Source organism: Anomalospiza imberbis, chromosome 6 (genome assembly GCF_031753505.1).
Source record: "Anomalospiza imberbis isolate Cuckoo-Finch-1a 21T00152 chromosome 6, ASM3175350v1, whole genome shotgun sequence".
Classification (NCBI taxonomy): Eukaryota; Metazoa; Chordata; class Aves; order Passeriformes; family Viduidae; genus Anomalospiza; species Anomalospiza imberbis.
In genome coordinates, this window is record NC_089686.1 from 6036187 (window position 1) to 6049341 (window position 13155).

Genomic DNA, 13155 nt, shown 5'->3' on the forward strand with positions numbered 1-13155 from the left:
ACCTGCTGGAAAGGGCCACCTGTTTGGGAGAACGAAATTGGTGGTGTCACATTATGGAACTGCTGACACCAAACTGCCCAAGCAATCTAATGGTGAGTCACCACCCCTGGAAGTGTTCAAGAAACAGCTGGACATGGCACTCAGTGCTGTGGTTTGACAATGTGATGTTTGGTCAGAGGTTGGACTCTATGATATTGGAGGTCTTTTCCAACCTTTATGCTTCTGTGAGCCTGAGCTGAGGCAAGCAACACCCTCTCCATGTGGCAGCCAGCATTTTTAAAGCTGTATTTGTTTGGATTTGGGACATCTGCTTTTGAAATCCCAGAGACATATTTCAGAAGTGGAGAAATATGTATTGCAGGGTGAAAACCATGTTTGGGAGGAGATGGGGAAGGGGGAGAGAATCAGATCTGGCTGTTATAGCTGCTGGGAAGCTGTTGGGGCCAACTGCATTTCCTGGAGGCCTTGAGAAATCCCTCTGGGAAATCCCAATAATCCCCTGGCACTGGGAGGGGCAGAGCACTCATGGTCCCTGCCATCTGCAGAAGTTTCAGGATGGATTGTGAGCACTGAGTATTTCCTTGCTGCATTGCCAAGGTGGGGATGTGTTGATGAGGTGTTTCTTCTTGGCAGAGCTCTTCCCAGTAAGCTGGGAATACAAGAGGCTGAATTTATTTTTCTTGACAGATGCTTTGCTGTGGCAGTGTCTTGCTCAGCCCATGGTGTGTGGGAACCTGCGTGGGAGAGCAGCATGGTAAACAACCTGATTTTTAAGGCTGTTGAAATTAGAGGACTCATTGGCAAGCTGCCACATGGAAATCTCAAAAGTTCCTGGGTCAGCTGTGGGATCAGAGCTGAGTTTGTTGCTGGACCACTTGGGCTCTGCAGCTGTGGGGTGACCAGTCCACCAGGAGAATCCAGGTGTAGCAGGGTGGTGATTCAGGTGTTGATCATCCTGCCCAGTGAGCCCAAGGCCAGTGCACCTCCAGGGGAAAAGCTGAGGCCTCTCATGACAGCAGTTGGAGGCCCCAGTGGCAGAAAAAGGGGAATGTTTAACTTGTCCTGTTGAATTAGCTTTCCAAGGTACTTTGTTCCTGACTAAATTCCAGTTGTGCTTTGGGATACAGTTTGCTTTCTTGTGTAAAAAAGTGCAGTGCCCTTGGTGAGGAAGGCTCAAGATTTCATCCTAGAGATGGCTGCTGTGTTGAGTAATGTGGTTACTTATTTCTGGAGATGCTGCAAAATTTTGGGACCCTCTGGACACAAGATGCTTGATATTCCCATCTCAACTGGCTTTTTGTTCATCCTAGTTGCTTGGTGTGTTTTGTCTTTGTGTTCCATAAAGAGTATTCTCCTACTCCTCCTTCTTTTGAGGTTGATGTTAAACCTGTGTCTCTACAAATTACACTGCCTGGACATAAAAATGTGAGTTTTCAGCAGATTTGGTTGATTATCAGACACTGTGTGGACACCCTTGTTTCAATACCAAAGCGGCCAACTTCTGAAGCTGCCCCCATGCCCAAAAAGGGGGATGTCCACTTTAAAAATAGCTTTAAACTGCCCTTGGTTAAAATTAGTTTTGACTTGGATCTCGTGCTTCCCTATGTGGGCAGGGCCTCCCAAGAACTAGTTGTGATCCCTGCTCTGGAACCACCCACAGCATGTGAGCTGCTGGTGGTTGTGGCACACAGGAGCCCCCATGCAGCAGGAGCAGGGAGGATTCAGGATCTCCCTGCTACCAATTCTGCTTTTCTGGAGGATTTTGCACAAGTGATGGGAGCTTTGACTTAAAAATGTTGTCACTCTGTTCCTGCTACTTCTGCTCTGCAGCCAGCGTGGTTTGAGATCTTCTAAATCAGAGGGCTTCTGGTGCATGAATTAATCATGGAAAAGATCAAAGTTGCTTTGTTAGTTTTATTTTCCTATTTTTAATGAATAATGTATTAAAATGGTTTCCTTCCCTAGTAAATCACATCTCAATGTTTTTCTCTTGAGTTTAGTAAGTGGGAAGGACCGACAGGAGGTTTTAGAATGGAAATTCGCTTGCCTAAGCCCAAGGAAATAGTAATGATTCTAATTGTGAGGGGAGGAGGGAGAGGAGTCAGTTTGTTAGGGCTCTAATGAGCCATGCAGTAAGAAGTGTTTTGGGTTTTGTTGGGGTTTTTTTGCCTGTTCCTATGTAGGTCAGTTGACAGGAGTGGATGATGGAGCAGTTGAATGCTGGTAGGTCTGAGATGGCAGGGAGGGGGCTCCATTGTGAGGAGGGAACAGTGGGGCTGGGATGACTTTTAGATTCAACTTCTGCTGGAAGACCATGTTCAGCTACAGCCAGAGGGAAGCACCTGTCTGGAATACAACCAGACTAATTTATTTTGCTTTTTGAAACTGTGTCTTGCTGGGTAAGGGACAGATATGAGGTGGCATTCTGGTCACAGTGCCATTCTGGGGCTCTGACGGCCTCAGTTCAGTGCTCAGGTTTCTCTTGTCTCCCTCAAATCCCTCTTCTGATTTCTATATAAAATTCTTTTCTACTGGAGTCGCTTCTCTGTGCAGGCTGAAATGGTTCTTTGCCATCGTTGCCGAAACCTGGTCTCTCTGGCAAACAGATATATCCTGAGATTTTGCAAATGAATGCAAAAACTTGCAGAGATGGAATGGTAAGGTTGCTCACTATAGAAATGAGAGGAAAGGGTTTTCCATTGACATTTTTCAGCCTTTTGCGACATACTGTGGTGCCTTGCTTCACAGCTGTCAACATCTGCAAGCAAACGTCTAAACCCAGCTTTTCTTAGGAAAAAAACCACAGCTTTTCCAAGAAAAATCATGTAAAAACAGCTGTGGAAAAGCTGCTCTGTGCATGTCTGAAAGCCTGTGGGGCAGTTGGGATTAAAACTCTATGCAAAGTAACCTGTATGGTGCTCATAACTGGTTGGGAGACTTGAAGAGGCAGAAGAATACTTGTTTAGAGGTTCTCAAGCTGCCTTCTTCCTGCTCTCTCATGTTCTCACAGGAGTTATGCAAACAGATAAAAGCAGCTATTCCTCACTCGGCCCCAGCACTGGGCTGTACCCTTGGCTTTGCAGCCATCTCCCCTCCTGCAGATGAGGATGCTCCCAGCAGCCACACACTGGTCACTCCAGCTCTGCAGAGCTGTCCTGCTCTCCCGGGCACTGCTACAGCCAAGTCCAAGAGGCTGAAGAAAACTGAGCCCCTCAGAAGTTTCTCTTCTGTCTTACCTACTGGTATCACCAGAGCTTTGGCATCATTGTGTAATTCTAGAAATAAGCCTGTGATGTGCTTTTTGTCATGCTCACCAATATTGTTGTGTGAACCTCACTGATCCTGTTCTCACTGCTGCCACACTGAAACATCATCCTTCAGCTTCAGTCCTCAAATACTATTAATTACTGAGAGCTGAGAAGAGTTTGTCCTAGATCTGGCAAGAAAACAAGGAAGATGGATCTGCCCTACTTCAGCACTTGGACCAGAAACAGAGGTCTTGCCTCCAGTGCACAGTTCTGTGTGATTTGATGCAGGGATGATTACACGTTTGCATTTCCAAGACTGCTGATAGTGCTGTTTCACACTCCTGAGTGGGGAAACCTTTTTTTTGGATTCAGAGCATCATTGTTCCTTCTTACTCTTTCAGACTTTGACAGGTTGGCATTTTGAGATGAGCTGCCTGTTAACATGGCTTTTCTGTGAAGTCCTGGAAGACAGCAAAGTGCTGCCAGCCTTTGCTGGCTCTTTATGTGATCTTCACACAAAACTTTATCCAGTTTCAGAGGGCAAAACAGCAGCTGGATAAACTACAAGTCCCAGCCTGTGTTTGATGTGCCACATGTTCGCTTTGCAAGAAGCCTCTCCTGGGGTTGGAACCAGAGTGCAGGGACCGGATTGTGCACAGACTGGCAAAAGCAACAGAAAGATCAACTGCTGCTGGGAGAGAAACCCCATGTGGTCAACATGATCTTTGTGGAGGTGGCTGTTTTCCACCTGGCTGATTTGTGCATCCAACTTAACTTTTGAGGAGAACTGAAGAAAAGCTTTGTAACAAAAAAGACTAGGCTTTCACTCTGCAGCACTAATGTTAGGGAAACAGAATAGGATGCTTAAATCCTTTTCCCTTTTCAGGGTCAGGCTGTTAGCTTCTTCAGTGGTGTGTTTGTGTTTATAACATTTTGATTAGCAAAGCTTCCTATGGTTTTGACCATCCTTAGGATTATGGTGATAGAACTCCTGCTTAAAAGATGCAAAACCTTCGTAAGGGATTTTTGTCATCCAGCCAGAAAAATAAACATACTGGTTTAGCCTCAGTTTATATTCAGTAGATGTGAGGAAGCCCACTGTTAGGTAAATATTGAGAGAACACCTACATACTGAAGGCTGGAGGGTGTGTGGGGGGGTGAATTAATTTACTTCATCTGATTTATGTATTCTTTTCTTAAAACACCCACTACTGCTCTCTGTTAGGGCATGGGCTAGATGAACATTTAGCATGATCTGGGATTGTTGTTCAGTGCTGTGGTGCTTGCAAGAGGTGAGGGGTCCCTTAATCTTCTATCTTGATTTTTATACTCCAGTAAAATCAGTGGTTGGTCTTTGCTCTGTGCTTGTGTGTCACTCAGTGCAAGGGGAGCTTGCTCACAGTGCTCCTAGGGGAGGATAATGTGTATACTGCTCCTGGTACTGATAAAAAAAAAGGCTTAATTAAGTTTTTACCTATTATCATTATTGATTTTAGGCTTTTACCATGCTTTTTAAAATATCTTTATTTCTTTCAAATTAAAATGCCTTGGTGCATGTGGGAGTGCAACACTAGGAACTGTCATGTGTGAGGAGGTACCTGCTGACCTTTGCTGTGCTGGAGTTACAGCAGTGGTCAATAGCATCACGGTGAGATTTATTTCCAGCAGATGAGACCTGACTCGAGTCAAACAGTTCCAAACACACCATTTCATCCTGCAGCTCTTCCTCTTGTTTTCCTGCTGTAGTTATGCCACCACTGTAAGGATTTGCCTGGCATAACCCCCTGGAATACAAACCGGGGCAGGGGGAAAGAAGGGATCTCTGCCCAGGAAGCTCAGGGGGCAGGTGGGGTGGTGATAGAGGCTGCTGAGTGGGTGAGGATGTGCTGGTGCTTGCATGTGTCCTCAGATGACTTGGTGGGTTATTTATTCTCCTCTCCCGCTGCATGTATAATTTCCACTGCCATAAACACATGTTCAGTGTGAGTGCAGAGGAGGAAAGGGGAAGAGGCTTTTTAGTGTTGAACTTTGTAGTTAAGTTTTGCACATAGGCAGGCGCAGTGGATACCCCGTAGTTACAGATGTCCCAGTTGAACCACGGATGTGGAAACTCCCTTCACTGAGCAATTGCTTGTCTGCTTTTATAGCAGTATTTGGACATTTGAGCCATTCATGATGGTTGTTGCTTTACCAGAGATTAGAGGCTTTTAAAAGTCTGGGTCTCTTTAACGGTCTAGAATGGCTTTGTTTTGTAAAGCACTCTCTGTGTCCAGAAGGAAAATATGTATCCTGTAGGAAACTGGCCAGAATGCAAAACATGAGCTGGGAAAATGTCTGTGATGGCTTTATATCCCCTGATACCAAGGATGGGAGGCATGAGGGGCTGCTGCATTGGCCACCCTGTCACAGAATTACAAATTGGTTTGAGCTGGAAGAGACTTTAAAGATCACTTCATTCCAACCCTCCTGCCATGGGCAGGGACAATTTCCACTAGACCAGGTTGCTGCAAACCCCATCCAGAGTGCCCTGGATCACTGCCAGGGATGGAGCAGCCAGCAGCTTCTCTGGGCACCCTGTGCCAGGCCCTCACCACCCTCACAGGGAAGAATTTCTTCTTAACAGTTCATCTAAATCTATTATCTTTCAGTTTGGATCTATTCCCCCTTGTCCTAACACTACCTACCTTTGCAAACAGTCTCTCTTCAGATTCCTGGTAGGTTCCCTTCAGGTACTGAAAGGCTGCATTAAGGTCACCCCAGAGCTGCCTCTTCTCCAGGCTGAGCAATTCCAATTCTCTCAGCCTTTCCATTACCAGGCTTCAGTGCTGCATTGATGGATGATTTCTGCCCAGCTCTCATCCAGTGGCAGTGGGACCTGCTGAACAGATGTGATGGGTGTGAGCTGAGGAACTGCTATCCTGGTGCTTGGAATGAAGGAGGTTTTGGTAGCCGTATGTTTCACCATTTCAAAATCACTTGCAGCTTGTTGGAGGGCTGAACTTGCCAGCTCCATGGTGTGGTGTGTGGCGTGCATGAGCACCCAAGCCCTGAGACAGCAGGATTTATTCTGTGGGATGTGGTTGTATATGTAGATCCACTAAATCACATGGTGGATGGTCTCCTGCAGCTACACCTGGGCTCAAGGTATGGCTGAGGTTGTGCTAAGCTCTCCCTTTCCATTTCACTTGAGCCAACACCAGGAAATGGGAAAAAAGAGTGCCGGAAAGAGTTGATGGCATGTGGAGAGTAGTCCAAACCTTCCTGAAGCCTGCTTAGTAACACCCAGCTTTGTTATATTGTAAATTGAGGTGAACATAAAGTATGGGTGAGGATCACCTGAAAGATATGCAGTATCAGCTGAACATTAACAGGGTCTGACAGCCAAGTAGTGGAAGAAAGTGTGAAATTTGAGGAGTGTTTTAAATATGAGTTAGCTTTTAGTAAAGAAAAAACCCCAACTTGTGGCATGTGCATTAATGACAAGCAGGTCTGCAAGATGGAACTGTTGTGCTGTGGGATTTTGGTGTCTGGAGAATGGGGGATGGAAGCCAAGTACAGCTCTAGGGAGGAGGCTTCAGGCTGGCCCTGGATGTGATCCACCAGTGCTGGCAGCATGGAGACTCCCTCTGTAGCCCAGGAAAAAGCAAGTGCCTGTAATTTTTTGGGCTTTGTGAACTGTTTCAAAATTGCAGTCTGTCTGAAGCTGGGCAAACCACAGGGATGCACAGCAGTGTCCCACGGGTGGCTTTGCAGGCTGTCATCGACTGTCCCCTATTCCTGGTGCCAGGGATTGATTCCCTCTTGCCACGTGTGGTCTGCACTGCATGGGAGAGCACCAGGGAGGTGATTACCCCATGCTGGTTCTTGATGGGAACCACAAAAAAAACAGAAGCTGTGGGAGCTAAATTGGGAACATACTCTTTTAAACCCTGCTAAATGGGAGCTTAAAGCTGTTGGGCTTCTAATGGAGCAGCTGGCATGGAGCAGGCTGGTAACTGGATTGCTTCTTTAGGTGATTTACTTGGGTGCTCACTACCCACTCAAGCTCTGTGCTTCCCTTTCCATGCCTCAGAAGTTCTCCTCTGCATGCTGAACACCTACACAGGACACTTTGCCAGTTGAGGTGTTTGGCCCTGATCCAGGAAATACACTTAAGTGCCTAAACCTAGGTCAAAGTGATGATCTCTTGAATTTGAAGTTGGGCACATTATGTAATACTACAAGGAATTTTTTTTTTATTATTATTCTCACATGAAGTTGCAGGACGCTCAGGCTCAGCAAAGCAACCGTCTCTTCATCTTCCTTTTAGAGGCCCTTTTGGTTGACCTCTTGAGGTTCTTCTTGGGCTTGTTTTCTATGGTAGATAACAAGGCAGTTGAACTTGTGCAATGATGGTTGAACATTTGAAAGGAATATTAAACCTCCACAAATCAGATCTCACTTCTGGAGATCAAAATGACATCTCGTGCGTGGGAAAGAGGCGAATTATCTCCCAGCTGCAGAGTTCCTCCATCTTGCTGTCATGTGTTTCTGGTTGCCCACTGACAGAGGCAGGATGCTGAACTAGATGGACCAGTGTTCTGATTCAGTCTGGTAATTCCTGTGGTCCCCTGAGTCCTGTTGACCTCAGTGGGAATTAAACACATGTTTAAGCACTTCCCTGCATAGGCAGGCTCTTCTGAGCCAGTCTCTGCCCAGCTGCTTGGAGCTCTGCACTGAAGAAGGCAGGTTTCTGTTAAATGCTTGGATCAGCCTTACCACATCCTTTTTCTTGGTGTGTTGAAATGGGACAATCCTAATTTATAGCATGTGCTTCCATGTAAAAAATAAATGCAAGCTGTCCTAAAGTCCAACCATGCTCCATGTCACTGTGATGCCATTGGGTAGGAAGTTTCCATCAGTGCCTGTGGAAGGGACACATGCAGAAATGGCTGGGAGAAGTCAGCAGAAAACTCCTGGGCTTTATGGCTGGCTTTGCTTCTAAACCTGTTGCAAGAGTACCAAGGGGAATACATCCTGTGGCTCATGGCCCCTTGAAGTGGCTGGGCTCAGTACTGACAGGATGGTTTCCCTTATCTCGACTCTTACAAAAAGGACCAGGAAATATGCCTGTGATGTGGGATTCCTACATTTCAGGCCTTGATCAGGTTGACAGCCTTTCCTCTATTTCCACCATCTCCCTCCCCACGGTGGTTAATCAGCAAAGCCAGTTGAAAGCAGGGAATTGCTCTGCCCCCTTTTTTGTGGCAAGATAAGTGGGAGGGTGACAGCTGTGTTTGGGTCCTGCTGCCAATCCACTGCTCTGGGAGTTTACAGACCTGTCCCTTCCTGCGGAATTATATCCATGCAGAGGGTTTGGCAGGAGCTGGCTTTGTTCTTGCATCCAGTCCACTCTCAAAACAAAAGTCCTGAACACAGAGCACTGTGCACAGTCACCTCTGGCAGACTCTGGTGTGTTGTTTTGAGGGCCTTCACTCTGCAAATTAACTAACTTGAAAACTGCAAATTTCATTTCTTTCTTCTGAGTAAGTGTGCCCCAGATGAGGCTTTGATCTGGGAAGCTCAGCTGAGTCTGACTAGGTCTGTGTGAGGATCCCAGAGACCAGCTGGCTGGGATATGCAGTTTGGACAGCTGCTGCCTAAATGAGAATGGCTCTCTTGATCTAGAGCTCAGTTCATGCCCTTTGAGAGACACTTGTTTTGTGTAAATTGAGCTTTGCTAGGAAATTGTTATGTGGCTGAACTAAACTCAGTAAAAAGATTAGATTATATTGATAGGTAATTAAATTGTGATATTAAATTGTGCCAGAGGAGTTTGGACGGGACATGAGGAATCTTTTTTTTAATGAGAGGTGAGTCAGACATGGAAAAAGTCTTCCTAGACAGGTGGTCAGTGCCCATAGCCTGTCATGTTTCAGAAGCATTTGAGCAATGCTCTTAAAACACATTAACTTTTGGTCCATTCGGACATGGTCAGACAGTTGGACTAGGTGATTATTTTAAGTCCCTTTCAACGGAAATAGTCTACTCTGTTCTGAAATTAAATTTTATTATGGGACAGTTCAGATTTGAATGCCAGCAGTTCCTAGATCCCTTCTTTCTAGAACTATCAAATATTACCTAACCTTTGGAAAATGAACCCTTTAAAGGAAGCTGAGTGTGGCACATATCAAACAACTAGCCATCACTGAAAAAGTAACCTACGTTTTTTTAATCAGCAGAAGAAGTATTGGAAGTATGTAAAAATGCTGCAAATAGTGATCAAGAAATGTAGCATGAGAATACCACAGGTGGATGAACACTGTTCTCAAAGAAAGGCACTGCTTTCACTCAGCACATGTGGTGGTGGTGGTCAGCTGGTTATGTGTAGTCTTGTTTTCAGGAGTTCTTGCCCAAAAAGCTGTGAGTTACAACAAGTCATTAGCCTTGAGCTTCTGGTCTATTTACAGTTTTTGAATTAATAGCTTACTGGCATGTCTCAATATAGGAGAGGAGTGAGGGGAAAATAGGAAAAGGCAGATATTTCTAGGTAAAAAATACAATTTTGAGCTAAAGGGGACATTGCAATTAAGTTCTGTACCTGTTCCAGATGCCATCCTTGTTCTAGACCACAGTCCCCTGACTTCTAAACCAGGGATGTAATTATGGCTTTTGAAAGCATTTTAGCATAGAACCATAGAATGGTTTGTATTGGAAGTGACCTTAAATATCATCTAATTCCAACCCCTTGCCATGGGCAGGGACACCTTCCACTAGACCACGTTTCTCCAAGCCCCATCCAGCCTGGCCTGGAACATTTCCAGGGATGGGGCAGCCACACCTTCTGTGGGCAACCTCTGCCAGGCCCTTGCCTCCCTCACAGTCATTCATTTCTTCAAAGCATCCAGTCTAAACCCATTGTCTTTCAGTGTGAAGCCATTCCTCCTTGTCCTGTCACTCCATGGCCTTGTCAAAAGTCCCTCTCCAGCTCTCTTGGAGCCCCCTTCAGGCACTAGAAGGAGCTCTAAGGTATCTCCAGAGCCATCTCTTCTCCAGGCTGAAGAGTCCCAGCTTTTCCAGCCTGTCTTCACAGCAGAGGGCCTCCAGCCCTGGCATCATCTCCATGGCCACCTCTGGCCTTGCTTCAGCAGGTCCACATCCTCCTTAGGCTGAGGACCCAAACTGAATGCTGTAGCAAAACCAGAAGCAAACAACTGTGTGTGATGACCTTAATGTTTTGTTGTCCTTTTTTCTTCTTCTTCCCTGCACAGGGACTCTGCAGAGGGACCGGATCTTTAAGAACCTCACTCGGAAGCGGCAGCGGGCGATGCGAAGGCGGGTGCACCAGGTGAACGGGCACAAGTTCATGGCCACCTACCTGCGACAGCCCACCTACTGCTCTCACTGCAGGGAGTTCATCTGGTAAGAGCAGCTCAAACACCCTGGCCCAGAGCTCCCCAGTCCTTTGTGTTCTGGGGACAAGGCACCCCAATCCTGAATGTCACTTAGGACTTTACCCAGGGCCTCCGATGTGATGCCCTTTGGCCATCAGGTTTGGCAGGGTGCATTTGTGCTGCAAACTGGAGTCTGCTGTAAGAGAGGCCAGAGGTGATGTGTATCTTGGATGCTGGAAGCAAACTGGCTTGGTGTGGGGATGTGGCAGTGTCCCTCCCTTGTAACCACAGATGTTATTTCAGGGGAGAAAAAAGTAACGAAGCAACCTGAAGAAAGACCCCACTCACTGGAGTGGAGCATTGAGATTACACTGAGGAAAAAACCAGTTGCTTGAATGTTTAGAGAAAATTCCTGAGAACAGAAAAGCCATCAGAGAGGTGTGAAGTGATGCACATGGAGGAGTAGGCAGAGTAAGGAGAAAAACGTAGATATGCCTCAAAAGAACATGGAGTGGGAGAAATAATAACAGGGTGTGGGCTGCTGGGATCAGTGTAATACGTGTGGTGCGTGTTGTAATGAAGTGAGGTATTTGAGAAATGAGAGTGAGGGGGAATATGGGGAATACAGGCATGTTGACAGCCTGCCCTGTGAGCCATGCCTGTGCAGTGCTTTCCTGTGCTCTCACACCCCTGTGCTGGATTGCACCACTACTGCTGGGCACCTCTGCCATGGGATCTGATAATTTGGGATCCTCCTTCATTTTGGCTCTGCCCTCTGTAAACAATCTGCAAGACGACGGTCCTTCTGCCATTGAATTGTGTCCATGTTTTCTCTTGGCCAGGGGCGTGTTTGGGAAGCAGGGATACCAGTGCCAAGGTAAGGTGCTCTGCTCCTGTGTGCCGTGTGTGTGGGATGTGCTGCTTTGGGATGTGCTGGGACATCCTGCAGCTGTGAGCTGCTCTGGAGTCACCACTCCTCTTCCTCCCCAGGCAGCCAGACCTGTGCTTTTGAGCCCCTGTCAGGTTTGCCACCAACATTCCTGCAAACACCTGCGTGTCTGGTTGCTGTTCCATCCTGTGCAGGTCCACTCAGTTGCTACATGCAACACCCAGCTGGGCTTGAGGCACCCAGGGTCCCTTCAGGACAGTGCTCAGCTGGTATTGGGACACCAAGTACCCTGCTGGAATGGCCACCCTCCTTTCTCTCCCTATGGACTTCAACAAAGTAAAATTCGGGAGTTTGCAACTTTGTGGGCTGGCACAGCCCTTGTGCCAGAATGCATGGTTTGGCTGACTGGCTGTGGAGATGTATGTGGTGCTTGTTTGCATTTAATTATTGTTCTACCTTTCTCTTTATTTTGCCTTTCCCTTTTTCCCAGAACTGCCTGCTTCATGGTCATTCAGTACAGCCTAACACAGCCTGCTCCTGTGCAGTATAATAGGGCACTGGTGTCCTGTGAAAGGAAGCTGCGTGTAAAATAAATGGATATTGCTGTGTGAAACCCTCTTCACTGGATAATTATTTCAACAGCATTTTTTGAGTAGCTTGAGAAGCTACACTGTTGTTTCTGTGTCCATCACCCATATTTGATATAGGCCACTGTTTTCTAGGCTGTGTGAATAATCCAGTGCAGAATTTTTGTTGCAGTAGGTTGAAGATACATCTCCATGTCTGTTGTAAATTCCAAGCCACCAGTTATTTTTCACATCTGTACTGTGTGCTGACGATGCAGCTGAGCCTTAAGGAACCCAGCTGGTGGATTGATGTGTTCTGAGTCTTCCAAGGGCTCTTCTCAGCGTGCCTCTTTTATTTCCTAGTGTGCACCTGTGTTGTACACAAGCGCTGCCATCACCTCATTGTCACAGCTTGCACGTGCCAAAACAATACTAACAAGAACGATCTCAAGGTAGAGTCATGTTGGTTATTTTGGGTCATCATACTTTGTCCGGGTTGCTGGGGTTGTCCTATAAGAGAATTTACTTTATGTTATTTTATTCATGGGTTTAAAAGTGGAAAAGAGTGATAGGGGCCTGCTTAAAAGCCATGCAATGTCATCCAGTTGTTCTGTCAATGCCATTGACTGTTTGGAGTAGCACATGGTTTAAGAAGTCAGGATATTTTCACTGGAAGACATCAGTAAGTGGTAAATCCACTGGTTTCCTTGGTAATTTTCTTGCATGATTAACCATGGTGCAATCAAAATCTGGTGTCAAGTTCTTAATGTGGATTTCTCTGGCCAGCCACTGGTCATTGTTTTGCCTCTCTTTTTTTTCCTGATTTCCTGAAGGGCTCATTTAGTTGTCGCTCCACACCTTTGCTCTGTGAAATACATTGTAATAAAGAACCCTTGCATAGCTTATGTTTCTGAAGGTTTTCCTTCTTGCTGGTTTTGGCTGTGTTTGATGGGAGTAACATCCCCACCATACACTGCCCTGTGCATTGCGTGTCTCATTTCTGGAACTGGAAATGGTTCAATAACTGTTTGAGGCAAAATCAAATCAAATCTGTTTATTCATGAGGCAGCTCTGTGTTT

The 13155-nt window shown here is 46.2% G+C and overlaps 1 protein-coding gene across 2 annotated transcripts in view; it reads left to right on the forward strand.

Moving 5' to 3' along the window:
* Nucleotides 1-13155, forward strand: part of PRKCH (protein kinase C eta) — a 130666-nt gene that overhangs the window by 53268 nt on the left and 64243 nt on the right. For both annotated transcript variants that reach the window (XM_068192153.1, XM_068192152.1), the window contains exons 3-5: nt 10499-10649; nt 11464-11498; nt 12440-12528. In XM_068192153.1, the coding sequence (XP_068048254.1) occupies nt 10499-10649; nt 11464-11498; nt 12440-12528 (275 nt within the window). The remainder of the gene's footprint in view (nt 1-10498; nt 10650-11463; nt 11499-12439; nt 12529-13155) is intronic.